The 20,432-nt window shown below is 40.4% G+C and overlaps 1 protein-coding gene across 1 annotated transcript; it reads left to right on the forward strand.

Moving 5' to 3' along the window:
* Positions 1-2,412: 2,412 nt before the first annotated feature.
* lrsam1 (leucine rich repeat and sterile alpha motif containing 1) lies at positions 2,413-20,326 on the forward strand. The gene is given in 26 exon segments (XM_029444272.1): positions 2,413-2,710; positions 5,188-5,375; positions 5,731-5,787; positions 7,159-7,203; positions 7,360-7,437; positions 7,783-7,851; positions 7,947-8,031; positions 8,127-8,248; positions 8,343-8,433; positions 9,692-9,709; positions 9,712-9,800; positions 9,975-10,004; positions 10,657-10,779; positions 11,164-11,303; positions 11,430-11,474; positions 11,966-12,036; positions 12,324-12,423; positions 12,558-12,645; positions 12,732-12,806; positions 14,039-14,119; positions 14,449-14,544; positions 15,313-15,411; positions 15,488-15,619; positions 16,503-16,569; positions 18,103-18,311; positions 18,768-20,326. Coding segments are annotated over 25 exon segments (2,205 nt in total). The 5' UTR covers positions 2,413-2,710; positions 5,188-5,303; the 3' UTR covers positions 18,891-20,326.
* The last annotated feature ends 106 nt before the right edge of the window (positions 20,327-20,432 follow it).

Here is a 20,432-nt window from a genome sequence, read left to right on the forward strand (position 1 = left end):
TCCTGCCTCTTGTCAGGATAATGGTTGACTGCTGGAGGAGACTTTTGCATACTTTGCTTCAGGATGTTCACAATAAGTCACAATCATCCTTGTAGCTGCAAGAACAGCAACGATTTGTTTCCCTTGTATTAGAATAGTAAAAAACAAACATTGTCCCCAAAGTCTACTTATTATCAGCAGTGGGAGAAGTATTAACATGCTTCAAACCTATCACAGCATCCACTGAGAAGGGGTCAAAGGTCACCAACTAGGATTCTGCGGACGACCAAAAGAGGATCATGGAGGTCCTCCTAAGAGCGTATGTATGACTCAAAGTTGCACTAATCAATATTTTTACATTAACAATGGATAAAATGAATGCATCGTGTCAGAAGTGTTGCTGGTAGTGAAAACTGCACAGAGAATTATCACCAACTCTTTTTCGCCGTCTTTCAGCCCATTTGACATTTGTCAGGAGATTCAAACTGAATACTAATGCTGCTCGGTGTCCAAAACATCATCAAATGGCCAGTGTATAGTAGGCTATTTAGGGGGATCTATTAGCAGAAATTGAATAATAATATTCATAACTTTGTTTTCATTAGTGTATAATCACCTGAAACTAAGAATTGTTGTGTTTTCGTTAGCTTAGAATGAGCCCTACATATCTACATAGGGAGCAGATCCACGGAGTCCGCCGTGTTGGACCGCCATGTTTCTACAGCAGAGGGCCTTTCGAGCTTTCACCTGAAGGCGGGTTTACCTGAAGGCCACTGTAGTTCCCAGACACACTTGTAAAACACCAGCTGCCGCCTGAATGTCATTGCTCCTAAAGTAGTATTATGGTAAGGATGGCTGTTAGCGAGGTGAAGGTCCTGACAGATACCACGGTGTTACTGCAGTCTTGTAAAGAGAGGGCTGAGCGGAGGGGGATTCAGTTGGTTGCAATCTGCAAACGCAACGCGAAATGCAGCAAAATCCTACACACTGTCCCTTTAAATGAATAATTTAAAAAAAGCTCAGATGGCTGTGCTAAAGCACAAGTGGTATATTGTGGACTTTTTGATGCCCTTACTATGTCTATTAAAGGCCCACTACTTATAATAAGATCACTTTAAGTTACTGTTTAGTTTACTGTGAGTATAAATAGAAAACAAATAAAACTCTTGTGATGTCATGATTTCAGATTAAAGTTAAAGTTCATTGCAAATTCTCTATTGATATGCACATCTTCTAGTGTTTTTATGGTTGCAGTGCAGTGGGTCTTTTTATTTTTATTTTTTACCAAAGGGGGCTGAGGGGAAACTGTTCTTACCACTATGTCAGTTCCCTGTCAACGCCTTTAATTATGTGGTTATTTATAGTCTGCTCCGAGTGCCTCTTGTGGTTAACTAAGCCTACGGTCGGAACCACAGTCCTACATCACACCTGCAGGTCTATAATAAGCACAGCAGACTTTTACTGCCTGGGATAGTGCTGCTCAGGGATCCAGAGTCTCATATGTTGTCTGGTTATGTTAATAGTCTTATTAACCAGAATAGGTTTATATGTGAAGACATTGGGGAACTAATCTGTTCAGTTAACAGGCAGGAATAATAAAGTACAAGTGAAACTGACTGTGGTATTTGCTCCAGCTGCAACCAGCTGAGGTGACTATACAACATGAAGATGTGGTGTGGCTTAAAACCACATCCAAACACATTGGACTGTATTAGTTCATAGCTATAATAGAGTGGAGGCTACTTGCATTTCTATTTCATTTGACATGTTGCAGAATTTATTTTAACCAAGATTGGAATCACTACCACATGCAGCCATATTGTACTGTATGTTTCCTACCTTGCAAGTGTGCAAGTCTGAGTGGGACCTCTGGTGGACAAACTGCTAACATGCAAGGATGAATGCCGTACAGAAATGGTATATAAAATAGAAAAGGTACATTACATTGGACATGCATTACATTGTAGCATCCCGGGGGGTGGGGGACAGTAATATCATTAGTGAACCACAGTTTGCCATAAAATGTGTTTTTTTTATTGACACATCTGTGAACAATTTTCGTTTTACAGGAAGTAACACTGTACTAGGAAATTCATGTGCCCATTGTGTCTTTAAACTCTGCTCTGCAGGCTCTCTGCACTGCAGGTAACTGTGGGTACCTACAGTGATTGCAGACCAGTACTGAATTGTCTTCTCCAAAAGGTTTCCTATGATTGTACATTTACATGCCATAATATGTGGGATATGTAAAATCACATGTGAGCTTCTCTTTTTCTACATAAAACATTTGTACACATGTGTGGACTAGCCGACATAGTGTATCACTGCTATACTGTTACCGTTAGGTCATGATACTACACACTCCGTCCTGTAGAGGGCGATATGCATCCTCTAGCTCGTTGTAATCCACTCTGCTAATAAAGAGGAAGATAAAGTGCAGTTATTTGTTATGATTACAATAGTCTTCGTAGAGGAAGAGGTATCAGCTGGACAGGGCGTATGTCGGGGATATTGCTGTATTTATCATATCTGTATGGCATAGGAAAATAACGTAGACTACAATTTCGGTTTCCGTTCTGCTTTCAACGACTGGCTTTGCCAATTACTAACTAACGTTAACGTTCAATGTTAATGTTCAACGAAGCAGACATCGGAACTCCTCATTTTAATGTTGTCAGCTAACGTTACACAGAGCAGCGAGCAGCAGTGAAACAGCCTCATCACAGAGCCTGTGAGTATAACATCTGCCTTTAGTTGAACCTCGTTGTGTTGTTATCGTTTGTCTGGGTTATTTTATACACGCTAGCTTTGTTAGCTCGTGTTTGCTAAATGTAGTCAGAGTGGCAAATTGTTTATGGGGAAGCTAACATCTGCCTTGACATTAAGCCTTTATCGATGGGAAGCGAGGACCTACTTACAGCTTTGTTCATATGGTTGCTGTTAATATTAAAATGGGTAGTCTTACAGCGGTTGTTATATGGTGCAACGTCTAACATAGGTTCACCTTTTGGCAATATTTTTGCTAGTTAATGTTACGCTCTTAAAATACGTAACGACAGCTACGTAATTTACGATAATCCACACCCACAGGGCTCATGTTACACCGATCCCATACAAAACACTTGAACATCTATAATCTGGAAATAAATAGAGTGGTTCAATTAAGTCTCTGAAGAGAGTTTAGATAGGCGTCTCAGTAGTTATGAATGTCACTGAATCAGAAGTTTTCTTTAAAAGATAAATGAATGAGTAGCTGAATTGGGTTGAGAACGTAACTACAGTTAATTTCTTTCTCCCCTCAACTTGTCAAAAAGAAAATGGCTTTCTATTCGCGTTATGTTTTTCAATTTCTCAATTTCAGATTCCCTGGGTTCGTTAATACTTATCAATATCTCATTTTCTTTAAACAATCTTTCTATTTTTTTCTTATCTTAAATAAGATAAGGGCCATAATAGAGTCCTGAATATAGTCAGGGTCACCCTTTCTAAATTGACATAGACTGGTTGTCTAATGCTGGCTGCCATCGCTGGTCACTAAACAGAGCAAACAAGTGGCTAGTGATTGTGGTAGGCTGACTGCTATCAATAAAGGCAAACATCAGACTTTTAATCGTGTACATCTCCATAAAAACACATTAGGAGAGGTCAAATTAGCTTCTGATGCCCTAACTTGTTTTAGAAAACAAATGTGGACTTTGACTTTTCTGGAGAAGTTTGGGCTTTTGACATTTACCTCCTACGTGATCAGTTGTTATTAGAGATACTGCATCAGCATTTGTCAGCTGTGATTGTTGCTAAAATGCATGGGAGCTGTAATGGCTGCCTATTTCTGCTTATTTAAATGTCAAGATAATATGCAGAATCAGCCCTTTCTGAAGCATTGGTAGTGGTAGTCCTTTTAGCAGTTCAGGGAAGTCCCTTCTGCATCAAACACCTTTTCAAGCAGTCTCATAGGGCCAGACCTAGAGGCAGTACAACTTGAGTTGTATTTTTCATCTCTATTGTTTGCTACTGAAGTCCAGCACCAACAATTTGTTTTGCTGCGTTGGCCATCAGTCCTGATTGTGTTCGCTATGTCAGTGGTAAAACAGTTTTGCAAGTAAATTATTTCACCACACAATTTGTTTTAGTGCTTTTACAATCTTTTTATTTATTTATGTTTTGGGCTTGCCGTCCCATTGTTGTGAACGTGATATCTCAAGAACGCCTTTCCGGAATTTCCTTAAATTTGTCTCAAACGTCCACTTGGACTCAAGGATGAACTGATTATATTTTGGGGGTCAAAGGTCATGGTCACTGTGACCTCACAAAACATGTTTTGGCCCTAACTCAATAATTCATATGATAATTATGACAATTTTACACAAATGTATAAAAGGATAAAATAATGAAAGATTATATTTTGGACTTGACCGGTTGGCTGAGGAATACGAACGTGAGGCGTTAGAAATCAGGAAGCTTCCCTCAGGAAACTAGCAGAATGGGAAAGTCATGCAGATCCTGGCATCTTGTCTCATGATCAATTTAGTTATTAGTATTTTACCATCAACACTTCCTCTGCTATTTTCCTTTACTGTTTTAGTCTAGTTTATCAAAGGGTATATTCATTTTTGTGATTATAGCAGAAGTTGTCTTTATTTCGGGTAAGATGACATACGTCCACCATAAAACACTTGACGGTGAAATAATGGAACTGAGAAAATGGAAAAAGAGTTAATTAAAGAGTTAGAATAATTTTTGAATGAATGTACTGTTTGGAGGTGATGGAAATAATTAGCTTTTTAGATTTTCTTTCTTACACATTTAGATAATTTAAACTCCGCTCTCATGAACTTTGTTTCCAGACGTGGTAGGCAGCTGTTTATAGCTAAAAAGCACTGTACACTACCAAACAGCTGACATACACAGTTAGCAACCATCTGTTAAAATGTTTAGAGCATTTAGCTGCTAAAGAGCCAGATATTTAAAACTTAGATCAATCAGGTGGTCAGAACCATGACTCCATAAACTCAATAGACAGTTGGAGGCTAACAAATACACAATAACAACTTTTTAAGATGATAACATGTCGGTGTTGCATGATTTCCACATTTAATTATAGTTTACATATGGCATATTGTGGAACTTCTAAATGTTTGTTGCAATGTGAGATCAAGCCATATTGCTTTTTCTGTTTTAGTTTAAATGTTCTAACTTTTCAGTGTGCAGGCACTGTCTGTGCTTCCCAACCTGTCCACCAGTCCTCTGGAGTGGCTCTTGTTGTAGTGGAGGGACAGGAAGGAAACCCAGCAGGCAGAGAGACGGCAGGACAGGCAGGACTCAGGATGCCTCTGTTCTTCAGAAAGAGGAAACCCAGCGAGGACTCCCAGAAGAGACTGGAATATCAGCTGTGCCGGGTAAGAAGAGTGTGTTAATGTTCAGATGTAGCTATTGCTCCAGACAACACAGCTTCCAGGGTCACACAAACTCCTCCACCACAATGAGGGGATGTTACAATGTGTACCAGAAAAACTCCAGTCACCATCTCACTGCTTGTAAACGCTGCTGCTGGTTGTATCACACACCTGCATGATATTACTGGCACAGCCTGCAGCCATTTTTGTGTGATTATGATAATGAGACTATTTTCTTTATTCATCAAAAACGCATTGCCCCTTGTGTTGATTTTTTTCTTTGTTAACATAACATATTGCGTCTTTGCTGTGAATGTATATTCCAAACAATCCCAATAATGAATTCCTTGTTGTGCAGTCTAAGGAGGCAGGTGCTGATGACATCCTGGACCTGTCAGCTTGTGAGCTCTCAGAGGTGAGTGTTCCTGTCAGCAGGTGTGAGGAGAGCTTCACCCATTTGTGACAGAACGTCTATTGATGATACAATAAATGTTTTATCTTATTTTTTTTACTATTTTAAAAAAAAAAAGGAATAGTTCAATATTTTGGAATTATCCTTTTTCATTTTCATGGGAGGATCGACGGCTATCATTAGGGTCTGAGCATTACTCCAGAGGGCTGAAATTATTATTATTTCACAAAATGAATCACAGTTTTGAGGGCCTTACAATGCTCAAAAACTCAAGAAACTTCTCAGGATTGGTAAAAAAAAAAGATATATATTTTAGGGGTCTCGTCCTTGGTCGTGAAAATTGCGTAAGCCACGGCCCTTGCGTTAGACTTTCTCATCGTCCGTTATTTTGATGTCACGCCAGTAACGTCCCCTGATGCATATCTCTCATAAATAAATATGTTCTGTCTTTAATAAAGGATTGTATAATGTTAGGTCTGTGTCATCTAACACCTTAGTCAGTCTGACTAATCAATAACAGACATTTAGAGCCAACTATCTAAATACTTGTTTAGCATGTTTAATAGCAGAACGCGATATATAGGCTATATAAATGTCGTGGAACATTAACCAGGCACACGTGTGAGATAGTATTTATTATTCACTATAAATACTTTGAACCTGTTGCTACCATTGTGACCTTCAGATATTTCCAGCATTCTTTAAAAAATATACACGTCAATAATGGAAAATATTCGGTTAACGCAACCTCTGCTCCAATGTACATGGGCCAACCCAAATGTCCCTTAAATGATCATTGTTCATGTCTGGGGACATCGAAATGCCAATATTGACCCATAATCATCGCACCACCTACTGGCAAAAGGAAGCTTTTGTAAATTGTACTTTAACAAACTCCTACAGATTGAATCTGCTTTGGTCAGTACATTCTGAAGACCTTAAGGATGAAATGTTATCAAAATGGGGAGTTTTCATAAACGACTTTGCTTTGGTGTGGCGGACGTTTTGCCTGATTCGCCATTAATCAGGATGTTGTTGTAACTCCAATGTACATTATCTAATTGGCTCCAAATCTCACATGCATGATAATGGTTCAGATCTGAGGATAATTACAGGTCAACATTGAGACATAATCATAGCACCACCTACTGGCAACAGGACGAAAAAAGAGGAAAAGTTCGGCTCTCTTCATGAATGAAAGCTGCTTCATTACGTATGCTTCAGGACTGATAGTGACTTGTGTCATCCTCTTGTGTGTGGATGTGTCCCTTCCATGTATACATTACTACTGCACCTGCAGAAGCAACTGCTCTGTATTGGTTAGTGTGTAGCTAGTACTGCAGATGATCACATTAATGGTCTGTTCTGTCACAGGTTCCCTCGTCTGCCTTTTCCATTTGCAAGGTGCTACAGAAAAAGGTAAGAATGCAATATGGAGTCATAGTATTTTTCTTTTCTGTTTCTATTCATGTATTAAATAGTACATGACCAATATGTAAACCACACCGCTGTGTCAGTATTAGTGTGTCTCTGGCTGAACTGTCTGACATGTTGTCCTCTGATGCGCTCCTTCAGGTCCTTATCCTCCATAACAACGAGCTGAGGTCAATGCTTCCCAAAGGATGTGACATCTGCACTCTAGCCACTTTAAAGGTAACGTAAACCAGATGCAATCATAATGGGAAATGTACAGTAAGTGCCTGTTAAAAGCATATTACAATGTTATGAGTTTTGGTGTAAGTGGCGGTTCTCTTTCTACTGCTCACTTTCAACACAAAGCTCTGTGAGGCTAGGTTTTCTGTGCATAAGCAGAGAGTATAAAGACACAGCTAGTCATTCTGTTTCATATTTAAACTGTGAGAAAGCATCCCGTCTGACAATGACAGTTATAATAGTTTACCAGAAGACCAGATTTTTTATAAACTACAAATTTCTGCTAGAAGCTCTGACCCCTGCTTCATCACAAAAACACATGACTGAATCCATCTGCCTCCAAAGGTTCTGGACCTACATGAGAACAAGCTAGCTTCACTGCCAGAAGACATTGGGAAGCTGGCGTCACTGCAGGTAATGCTGCACTGAAATGGACTCCTGATACAAGGGACAAGAGTGTGAATGAATACTGCTCATCATCCATGTGTGTCTATTTTGTGTCCTGTCAGATTCTGAATGTGGAGAAGAACTGTCTAAAGGCCCTGCCGGACTGCATCGGGGATCTGCGGCTTCTTCAGACACTTAATTTGAAAGGTATGAGTCTTCCTGCATACTCTCAGGAATGAGAGGACATGTACAAGTCAAATGGCATTGCTTAGGTTTTCCTACATCACTGTGTATGTGTATAGGCAACTGTCTCAGTGAGCTGCCGTCCTCGGTTGGTTCTTTGAGAAGCTTGCGCACTTTGGACCTGAGTGACAACAACGTGGTCCAGCTCCCCAAAGCTCTGGTCTACATCCGCACCCTAGAGGTGTGTTTCTTGGAATTCAAACTAACAGAAATACAGGAAGGCTAAACACTAAGATATAGTTTTAAACAAACCCTGTATGTGTGCTGTGTGTCAGAGCTTTATACTGGATGCTGCCATGATGTCCTACCCACCTGCATCTGTGTGTACAGAGGGTACAGAGAGTATCCAGCGCTTCCTATGCTCCGGTGAGGCTTTACTTTATGACACACACACACACACACACACACACACACACACACACACAACACACACACACACATTTTTGCATCTTGGTAAAAAGCCATTTTTACAAATTGTCAATAGAACAGGACCAACTTTTTTAGATTGAGTTTATCCAACAGGGTTTTAAATAGTGTCAGCATCAACAAGGATTACATTAACTCAGTTAGATAGTGTCAGTTATCAAACTTTTTTTGTTTGTTTATTATAACAATAGTTTTAGCTGTATTACATAAATGTTAAAGTCCATTTAATAAATTGCATATACACAGAAGGCTTTCAGTGTTTTTCAGTAGTCTGTCTTACGCATGTCTGGCAGAACCGCGATGCTTCTATTTGAATTGATCCAACTGTCTGCTCAGGCCACAGAGCGCTCATTCACAATGATTGTTTGTTGGGCTCTGAGCTCTGCCAGAGCAGACGACTGCCTCTCAGCACTGTGCCTGGTGCACTGGAGCTGCTGCTCTGCTAATGGGCTGCTTTCACTACGCAGATATATATATATATATATATATATATATATATATATATATATATATATATATATATATATATATATATATATATATATATATATATATATATATATAGATAGATAGATAGATAGATAGATAGATAGATAGATAGATAGATAGATAGATAGATAGATAGATAGATAGATAGATAGATAGATAGATAGATAGATAGATAGATAGATAGATAGATAGATAGATAGATAGATAGATAGATAGATAGATAGATAGATAGATAGATAGATAGCTCGCTCGACTCGCTCGCCCGCTCGCTCGCTCGCTCTATCCTCGCTCGCTCGCTCGCTCGCTCGCTCGCTAGCTCGCTTAGCTCGCTCGATCGCTGGTGGACTGCTGTCTGTGTATATTTAAGGTTGGAAAATGATTATCAAATACTGTGCAAGGTTGGAATTATTAACAAATGTGACTATATAGTTATGCATCCTACACAACAATGCAATATTGAAGAACAAGCCTGATATACTCCTAAGAATATTTAAAACTCATTAAGGGGGCCGTACTGTTGTATTAGATAACATGCCTGTGTAGGCTGTTTACGACAATTACCATATCCCCAAGCGGCACGAGGTTCCGTTGAGGTGGGGTGCAGCGCCACCCAAGTCAACGGTCGGGGAAAAACTGGTATTCTTGTGTCGATATATTAAAACTGTATTAGAGAATGATGTTGGATTTCTTGGTGTGACATGGTTTTCAGAGCTGGGAGAGGAGTACTGCCCCCATCCCAGTATCTCCTGCCGGTGCTGGAGAGTGAGTGCAGCAAACACAACTCTGACTGTGTGGATGGCTTGGATTTGGCCTGGCAGGTACAGTAGGCGGCACACTAACACACACAACCTTGTACAGGAGAAGAAAGTCCGTTGTATGACCATGTAGTGCTGTTTACCTGGATCTTGTTCATTGTTGCTTGCTCTGTATTAACTGGTTTCACTTGATGATACTGGAAGTCTCATTCAATCTTTCCTCACTTTCTGTTGCAGAGCAAATTCAGTGACTATGAGAAGAGGAAGGTATGGGACACACTCACTGTTAGTCAGCCTGACATTAGGGTGTCTCTGTTGCAGACCTTTATGTGTAATGTGAAAGGGGTCACTCGTAGTGACCAACCTGCAGATGATCATCACCGTCTCTGCAGTTCCCCTGTGTTATTTTTAGCATTTTTCAGCTCATTGTTCTGGTTTTAAGGTCTGCTGTAACTTTAGTGTTTCGGTTCACTCATCAGAGGACACCTGCAGGGACGTCACGTCAGGGGATTGATGCAGATTTTAGTCTCAAATTCCCATGAGGATGGCTTTTCATGTCAGATTCCTCAAAGTGTTTGTCAGTCCCTCACATTAATGATTAGCATAATGATGTTCAGCTCATTCATGGACAAACCATCCTTCATGAGACAACGAGTACAGCTACTGGGGACATGAACAAAGAGGGTTGTGGTGGTGTGTGAGTCTGCAGATATGGTGTGAAGCCCTGAAGATGCTTTATTCATAGTCATTGTTTTTTAGCGTCTTATTGGTTGGTTTTTATTTGTATATTTAAATTATTTTTTTTATTTTACTGTCTGATCTTTGTTGTGGTAGATGCATTGCTGGCTTGTAACAAATCTTAGCCGTTGACACTGTACACATACAGTAGAGAATAATTCCACTCTGACTTGTCCACCAGGAGCAGAAGCAGCAGGAGAAGCAGGCTTTCGAGTGGCAGCTGGAGGAGAAGAAAAAAGAGCACACCCAGTTTATGCTCATGAACACCTCCCGCAAGGAAAGCATCCTCAACTCAGTCCGACAGGTAAACGAGTCGCTCACTCGCATCCGCGTCCGATGGACATGCATTTTATTAAATCTTTGATGGGACTATGTGTTTGTATGTTGATGTATTCTAATCCTAAATAATCTGTTGTTGTTATGAAACTAGACAAGATACGAAACAAGATATTAACAATGAGCTGAGGCGACATTTTGGCATTGCTTTTTCTACACACGTGTGCCTCATTACATTACTACTCACTGGTTGAATGGCTTCCTGTCTCAAAAAGCAAACATTTTAAACTCATGAGAAATTGCATTCCCCAGCAAAGTTACTACCTATTAGGGAGTTTTTCTTTTCTGTGTGTTTGGAAGCTGTTGCTATTTATTTGTGGGTTGATTTCAGCTCCATTAATGTGATGTTTAGGAGCATGAGCGTCTGGAGCTGGGCCTCAGCCAGCAGCAGAGGGCTCAGGAGGCCGAGAGGCTGCTGGTGCTGGAGAGAGTCAGACGAGCTGAAGACGGCATCAGCAGTCGCATCAGCAACATGCTGCTGGAGAAAACCAGGTAGGACCTGAAGGAGCTATGTAATATACAGTTTGTTGTAAAGAGTCAGTGTCACATAATGGATGCTTTCTGCAGTGTCCACAGATGACTCTCTGCTAACTGCAGGGGTTTTTTCGATCTCTCCAGGCAGAAAAAAAGTGCAGAGTTTCTTCAAGCCATGGAGGAAGATCGGTGAGTGGACAGACCGATGGATGCATAATCTACTGATGGATGCATAATTTACTGATCTATTACAGCAAAAGGATACGAGGCACTCTAACTCATAGCACACACTCTATTTATAAAGTACTCAAGTACGAGGCACAAAGTGCTTTCTGGGAGAAGGAAAATAAAAGCACAATGACAGGACACACGAGGCCTTACAAACTTCCTCGTAATGAATCAAAGCTTTGACACAGCATACAGTAGTGTAGGCGATCTGTGGCGTTTACCGGGTACATAGACTTTTGTTCCCTGACATAAGTCCTCCAAGGCAACGTAAGTACCCTGGAAAAATGGCATCAAGTCTGGGGAGAAGAGACGGATACAGATCTGTGGTTACTTTTTAATTTCAGCTGAAACTAATGTGAGCCACTACAGCGGAAGATCCATTATCATAAGTGTTAAAGCATGGTTACTGTAAAAACTCTACAGATCTTTACTATAAAACTATTCCCCTTTAGGATCCGTATGGAGCATCTGACTGCCATCACACAGGAAGAAGCCAACTCGCTGAGGAAGAAGGAGGTGGCAGGTAAGCAGCTTAGCTAATGTAATTTAACTATACAGGGTTCTTTATATAGAGTCCTGACTGGACTGTTTGACACTAACCAGTGATCCATTGTAACTTTAGCAAAGCAGACAAAACGTCATTTGAATATTTAGTAGTATTCCCATTAGTTTACATATTGTACCCTATTATGTCTTTAGTATGGTGTGTTGTTCATTTCATTCAGCTCTTTCATATTATTCAGCATTCATATCCTCACAACACATGTTCTCCTCTAAACCCTATCTCCTCTCTTTCCTCTGTGTTTTTAGTGGCCATGCAGAAGATGCTGTCAGACAGCTGTGTTATGAGCCTCCTCCAGGAGGCTAGTGACTTTCGCAGAAAGAGCCTGGTGTCTGAGGCCTCCAGAAGGTTACACACACACACACACACACACACACACACACACACACACACAGCATATCTTGTGTGGATATAACCAATCAAGCTGTGAGAAGCATGTTGTAAACTCAGCGTATGGTTTCTCTCCCCTTGTTTTATAACAGTATGGAGAGTTTGGACAGGAAGTTTGATAAGATGCTGTCCCTCCAGGTTTTGGACAACTCTAAAGCCATCGCCCACATCTTGCAGGAGGTACGTGTCTTCTGTAGTTGTCACCAGTGTCCTGTAGAAATCTAACAGTGTGAATCAAAATGACACTTATTGATGGTTCTCTGCAGGAGGAGATGCAGAAAGCAGCGTTCCAGGCCCTGCAGCTGCAGAAAGATGCCGTACACGGCTACATCCGCAACCAGGTCTGTGTGCACGGGCGGAGATGGGTGGGGTGAAGGTCACCATCCCATGGAAAGCTGTACAATGGAGGATGTAGACTCATGTTGTTGTTCAGTCACACATGTCATGTTTTTATGCATGCTCTAATTCATTGTTATCAATAATGCTCAAACGCGACAGCAACAGCGTTTCAGGGTGCGACCAGAGCGTGACGGCTGTGTCCTGAGTTAAAAGTAGTTCAACTTTTGGAACGCAGCAACGCACACCATTGTCATGTGACAGGAACCCAATCACAGCCCGCAGATATCTTTCTTCTGTAAACATTAGTCTACGGTAAATATGGAAGAGAAATTCAGACCATGTATGTATTTTGACAAGCAAGTCAGTGCTGCTGTACTTCTTCACATCTTACACTGAACCATTGAACCTTTAAAACACCAGAGTTGTTTTAACTTTAACTCGGAGCTGCCGGTTGGACTGTAAGAGGACACTGTTTAGTAAACGTATCAAACTGAAACTGTAACCGTGAGGGAGATTGCATTAGGATTTTGAAAAGTCTCCATCCTTATTCTAAACTACGTCCTTGAGAGAACACCAATATAGGAAGCGCTATCACAATTAATTTTTCAAAATATAATTATGTTTCTTGGTAATTACAGTTTTGAGCAAATGAATGCGTGGTAGAGCGGTCATCCTCCGATCGGAAGGTGGGTTGTATCTCTAGTCCCTGCCGGAGTCTCTGAGATACTGAACCCTCCAAAAACTTCAAATAAAATATAAATGACGAACTACTACAACTAAAATATAAACATAGGATAACACACTATAGTTGGCATTTTTAATAACGGATGACTGTAAATGCAGATTGTATGCAGCCAGTAGTAGAGGTGGAATAGTGCTCTCTGTGGCTCGGTATTACACCTTTAGTTCAGCGTTACACACGTGGTGGTGTCAGCTGTAAAGATGGAAATCAAGACTGCGTATACTGGGCATTATTGTCATTTCTTTTTCCTGTTGAGTTGTTTTTCCTTTCTCTTATGTCACCCGCAGTCCGTCCATAGCTAACTTATTTTTACTCATACTTGTTAAGTTTTTATTTATTTACTTTTTGGTTACATGTCAGGTACCCACACAACCCTGTGTATTATGACCCACAGACAGAAATCATTGCATCACGGTTTTCATCCTGACTTTGCGTTGAGCAGCATGTCCCTTCTCCCTGCTAGCTTCATGCTTGCTTCTCCACTGTCCCCAGATCAAGCTCATAGAGGGTGAATTAATGCAGCTGACTAGATTGGAGATCAAAAGACGCAATCTGGATGCAGAGAACCTGCAGGTGGGTGTCACCGCCTTCTTTCATTGCCTTCTCACATTTACTTGATTTTTATCCTTCTTCCTATTGATTACTATATTATTTATTTGAGCTATTTTCATGTCATTGCTCCATGTCAACAATTTATCATTGTGCACATTAAGGTTCAAGAAAATAATCCGAAGTAAAAGGATATTAAATACATGATTTCCTTTGAGCGATAATAATAATTGTATTAATCATATCAGAGCCAGGCTAGTGTTTCATTTTTAGTTCAACAACATTTACTGATAAGTGTATGTCATCGCTTTACTAGTGTGTGTTTGTGTGTGTGTGTGTGTGTGTGTGTGTAGGAGGTTATGGTGGAGCAGCGAACAGCTCTCGGTGATTTGTTGCAGCAGTTCCTGAAGCAGAGAGAGCAGAGAGAGCAGGAGCTGCGGCAGGTTCTGGTGAGGAAGCGGCAGCTGACCAGGCTTCAGTGTTCACTGCTGGGGGCGTCAGAACAGCGATGCTCTGGGAGGCTCACAGTTGTCTTCAGTTGGTCATTCAAAAATATCACAACATATCATGGCCTGACGTGAGCTATTGCTTTTATAAAACGATCAAGTAAAGTTATAGACACGTTCCAATTTAAATAGTTTAATAAAAAATAATAATGTTTATAATAAAAAAGGCCCTGTTGGGCTGGCTGCACATACCGAGGTGGTTGCTATGGAACGTACACGAGCAGCTAGCATCATAATAGTAAAAATAACTGAGCCTCTCTTTTTTCGCTGACTGAAAGTCTATAACCACACATTTATTCCAACACCTTTTGTTCAAAGCATTTCACTGCCCATTTTGTTTGCTTCACGGTGTTCTGATCATGTAGTTTCCAGGTCGTCGACCTCTTTCCGTAGCTCTTTGGCAGGTCTCATTTTCTCTGGAGACGGGGACTGCTCAATCCAATCCTCTATAGAATTGAGAAACCTTAAATGTTTCCATTTGCAGCAGGCTTTAGCTAGCTAACTTTGTCACCTAGTATCTGAAAACTGTACTGTGTTGGCAGAAGTGATCCTCCCGTGACCCTGTCATAGCTGTTGGCATATGGTTATTATATTACAGCTATGAACCAATCAGATTGCTTGATTTTTAGCTGCCTGTTTTATAATTCCAAACATGATGTTGTCTTTCTCATCCTGGGGTCAGGTGGTTAAATGAGATCACTTTGTGTCCAGGTGGAGATGGAGCTAAAGTCTGAGTCCAACCAGCAGAACTACTGGATGATCCAGTATCAGAGACTTTTGGATGCCAAGCCCCTGTCACTGCGTATGCAGGTACAGTACAGAGCAGGGAGGATTCACAATCTGTGAAACCAAGCTGTGCTGTTGTTAAACTGTAATCCTGTTGCAGGAAGCGGGCGTAGAGAAGGAATTGGTCAACCTGTTATGTAAACTGTCAGCTCAGCACTACCTGCCCATCCTGGCTCATCATCGGGTGACAACTAAGGCCCTTCACCACATGAACTCCTCTGACCTCAAGAAGGTCTGTCTGCAACATCATTACTAACACATCACTATCAGTTGCCACTTTGATAATGGACATCTTTCACCATATACTATAGCAACATCCGATTATTATGTGTCACTCTAACACTGAACCACTACTGTGGTGCTGCATTTGCTTTGGTACAGAGTCCCATTGAATTGCAGTCTGGAGAAATTCACCCCCTCACTATGTTTATGTTTATGTTTATTTAGCGTGGGACGTATTTGTCCCTTCAACATAATTTTCAACACAGAAGCTGGGGCAACATTTGCCATGAGCACTTAACTTAAAGACAACTCAACTATCATTTTTAATGCAGCTATATTAAATATATTATCATAACGATCAAATGACTAACTACTGTAAATATGAAAAGGGTCACTTGTAGTGACAAACCCACAGAGAATAATCACCTGACTCTGCAGTTCCTTTCAGCTCTACAGATCTTTATACAGACTTTCAGCTCATTGTTTTGGTTTCCTGGCTGCAACTTTGCTGTTTTGCTTCACTCTCAGCTCTTTTTAAGCTCTCAAACCCCACTGTACTACCTGCCCAGCAGCACGCAGCAAACGCATAATGTTAGAGACTATCTGGTAAACATAATGGAGCATTTAGCAGATGCTTCCAGATATTTCCTTCAGGAGTTGGTGGGGACCAAAAACCGAGCTGAAAGGACAGAAACTCCAAATGAATGATAATGTTGTTCTGTAACTGGATGTGTAAACGGGTAGCTTCGCCCTTATCCTTAGACATATCCACTTAAAAGATGTGTTGTGTTTACAGCTGTTTGTGCTGCCCCATGGGGCCAAAACAATTATGCAGGTTTAACTACTTCATGAATGTGCAGAATGATCAACATTATTAATTCCTCTGTTTTCAGCTTGGCATTAATGAAATGGGAATCCAGAAAGCTCTTCTCAACTGGGCTCGGGAATGCTACCCTCAAGGTATATTACACACATCCTACTTCTTCTATATAATATACAATTATCGTGCAACTGTGGGAGTTTTCATCGCAAAATAAATCATCTGTGCCCACACTGATCACAAATCAAGTTTAAAGTTTGTGATATTGAGTGGGGGGGGAATCAAGGATTTGAAAGTTTTTGAAAATATTATATATTTTGTGCAAGAATAGAAATTGTTGATTTGATCTGTGTCTCAAACTATCCCGTGTTGGGTCCTTGAATTTGAGGGAAATGGGCCTGGAAAGTCATTGAAAAGTCCTTGAATTTGATGTTTTGAAGGTGTTTAAACCTCTCGACTATATTATATGGAAATATGTTTCAATTTTCTTTGTTATGACCTCAATGCTAAAACATAACTGAATAACAACAAAAACAGAACATTATTGGTATCATAGAAGTAACTTTATGGCAGAACTGTTGCATTGCTGTACAGTTGTGTTTTACGGAGGGTGTGGTGATTATTAATATGCCCTCAGCTTATCACATTAATTGTCTCTTTGTGCTGAAACGGCAACACATTTGGACAAATGGATTTTTCCAGGAAATCATACAGCAGCACAAATCTGCTGCTAGAGGCCGATGGTGTGGAGGTTTTTAGTTACAATGATGGAAACCATTTAACATTAAACATAATAGATTGGTGCAATCATACAGCAGCACTAATCAGATGCTTCGTCAGTCATAATTCTACTGTATCTCATGTCCTTTGACTTTGCAGCATCTGCTTCATTATGCATTTCAAAAATTCAAAAATTAACCCCTGAACTTGTTTTTTAAAAACTTTATTAACTTTATTAATGAGCCCTGGTAATCTGATGTCTCCCACATAAACGGGCAGAATGCTGAGTTATAGCTGACTCGTCTGTGTGCAGAGGTGTGTGTGGTTATTTTGTACTGTAGCAGCCTGGTAGTGTCTTATTTGATTTAATCACAACAACACAGTGAGCAGTGTGTAATGGCACTGCGCTCTGCTGCAGAATATTTCAAACCAGAGGCTACAGACTGTCTGCAGTCCTGCTGCCTTCAGATTTCTGCACAGATTTTAATTTTATGTATGTGTGTGTGTGTGTGTATATGTGTATATATATATGTATGTATGTATGTGTGTATGTATGTGTATATATATATATGTGTGTGTGTGTATATATGTGTGTGTGTGTATATTTATTTTAAAAAAAAATTAGGATTATTCTTACTAATATCAGGGTCATTTTCTTTTTTTGATTTAATCAATGGATGAAATTTCTCATCATAGAACAGTAAAAAATAGAAGAAGGGATATTTAACATAACAAAGGAGGGTTACCGTCGGTCACAGAAGTTTCAGACCTGAAATCCAAGAAATAGAAGTGACGTTTTTTTGTTCAATTTTCAATAAACGCAGGAAATGTTGGCAAATTCTACAAATGGATAAATGTTTAAATAGCAAAAACATATTTATTTTTTAACCTATGGAAAGGCGGATGTGTGGAAGTCGATGAACCTGTTTGCTGTTCACTCTCTCCTCCACCAGGAGCTTGTAAGGCTGTCCAGCAGGAGGAGGAGGAGGCAGAGGTCGTCCCCACAGCTCCATCCCCTTTCTCCCCTCCAACACTTTCCAACACCTCCACCTTCCAGATCCCCAGCCCACCGCTCACCCCAGGGACCCCCGTCACCCCCTCAGCCCCCAGCCCTGTGGAGGGACCAGGGAGCTCAGAGTGTGTGGTCTGCATGGAGACCGGGGTAAGAAAAAGCAGAAAGTATTACATTCAGTCTCGGTAATAATCAATACGACACTTGTTGTTTCAGATCAACATGTTTACAGGATCACACATGATGTCTTAATTACGCAGAATGTCTTAAGTGCTCATATTTAGATGTGGACGTCAGTCATTTCAGTTTGGTTTTAGTTACGAAAAGAATGCACGGAAATGGGTTTTGAATATATTCGAGGAGAGAAATAAGCCATGCAGTTACTGAATCTGTCTTCAGCTTAGATGGACAACGGTTAGTTAAAACGTTTTTCAGGAGATTCCAGAGGCGGCAAGTTGCTATTCGTAATGATTTATGGGATGGATAGTTCCTTCATTTTTAAAATAATTTTGTTTTTAAAATTAAAGTAAATGTTTTGGGGGGCAACAGTGTCAGACTTTGTGTTTGTTGTGTTCCAGACGACTGATTGTGTCTTTCCCTCTCCAGTCGCAGGTCATCTTCCTGCCCTGTGGTCATGTATGCTGTTGTCAGGGCTGCAACGAGGCTCTGCAGAACTGCCCTCTGTGTCGTAGCAACATATCGCAGCGCATACGCCTCTACCACAGCTAGGACCAACTGCACTGTGCTGCTCCTTCACCGACCACATCGCTCTTTATTTATGCATGATAATAAAGCTGACCTTGTCATCTAAAAAAAAGGTTTTGGTAGGTTATCAAAGAGCCGAATCACTTTCCTGTAATAAGCAAACAGTACTTTGATGTATATGCAGAAACCAGTCTGAATAGAATTATTTTTAATAGCATTGTGTTTTTGTTTGTCACTTATATATTTAGAGCCAAGTGGACTACACCACTCACTGACTGTTCTTTGCCTTATTATAGTTTCTCAATTGCTGTGTGCCTTTTTCTGGAAATCTCTTTATTTACCGTTACTGTGGCTGACTTTATCAATGCATATCAAGACAAGTTAAGGGGAAACTAATTTCTGCCCTGGTCAAAGATGAGCAGCTGTTAACACCATCAGTTCTTCTTACTCTATATTACTATAAATCAAATATTTTATTACCTGGCCCCAGGTTTGGTGTGTGGTAATCTAAAGCGCAAAGAAATTTACAAATGTAGTGAGAGGAAAAAAAAGCTTATCTCAGCTTGTCCTTGGAGACTGCACATTCTGCAGCCTGCATTACAAAGAGGGGGCATGGACTTTGAAAAACATGGATGTTTACCCAACTAGTTAAAGACCCTATTGAGTTGCTTTATGGGAAATGTAGGATCCAGGGATTTTGGAGCTTGCCCCTTGCTAAGGACTAAAAGTCAGGACCTCTCAGCCTCTGCTGCTTTGACCCTTCTGTCCTGCTTTAAAGTGCCATGTTAAATTGGTGGAGTACCCCTTTAAAAACATTATTTTGACACTCTTTAAGATCAGGTAATAAAACGGAATCCTATGCCCTTATCATGCCAGTGGATATGGTGATTCAGCGCTGGATATATTCTTACTTCTCCAAACAAATGACCACAACCCAGGACTCCTTTGGGTCTGGGGTCCATGGGCAGATGCCTTCTTACTGGGATGATAATCCAGTCGTGGACCTCACTTTAGTTTCTTCCCCACTTGTCACTGACATATCTTTGGTTCCCTCTATTATTTTAATTGCTATATACGATGCAGATGTATGAACTAATAACACACCACCTGTTTGTAGCTATCACTAATGCTATTCCACTCTTTCAAGTGCTCTTAACTTCGACATCCCAGCATGTTTCAGGAAATAGCTTTACTTACTGTATATGACTGTTAAATGTAGTGTATAGAGATTTCACTTCTATACAAATCTGACATTTCATGTCAACAGACAATGTGATATAAAATATATGCATTGTCGTGCACTCACCTTGTGGTCCATTCAAAAGCTTTGTGTTGCTGAAGAGTTGCTATGCTACACAGCCAGCAACATCTGAAACATACTGAAATACAGTTTACAGAGTTATGTTGTGAAGTCACTGGTGGGATTTTAAAAAAAAATCATTAAACAAACAATAACAAAATGAGAAATTAAGTTCTGGGCCCATAAAAGAGGTCAACAACACAGAACTTAATTCAGGCTATGCTTACTTAACATAAAGTGAACAGACTGACCAAAATATGACCCAA

This window comes from Cottoperca gobio, chromosome 12 (assembly GCF_900634415.1).
Source record: "Cottoperca gobio chromosome 12, fCotGob3.1, whole genome shotgun sequence".
Classification (NCBI taxonomy): Eukaryota; Metazoa; Chordata; class Actinopteri; order Perciformes; family Bovichtidae; genus Cottoperca; species Cottoperca gobio.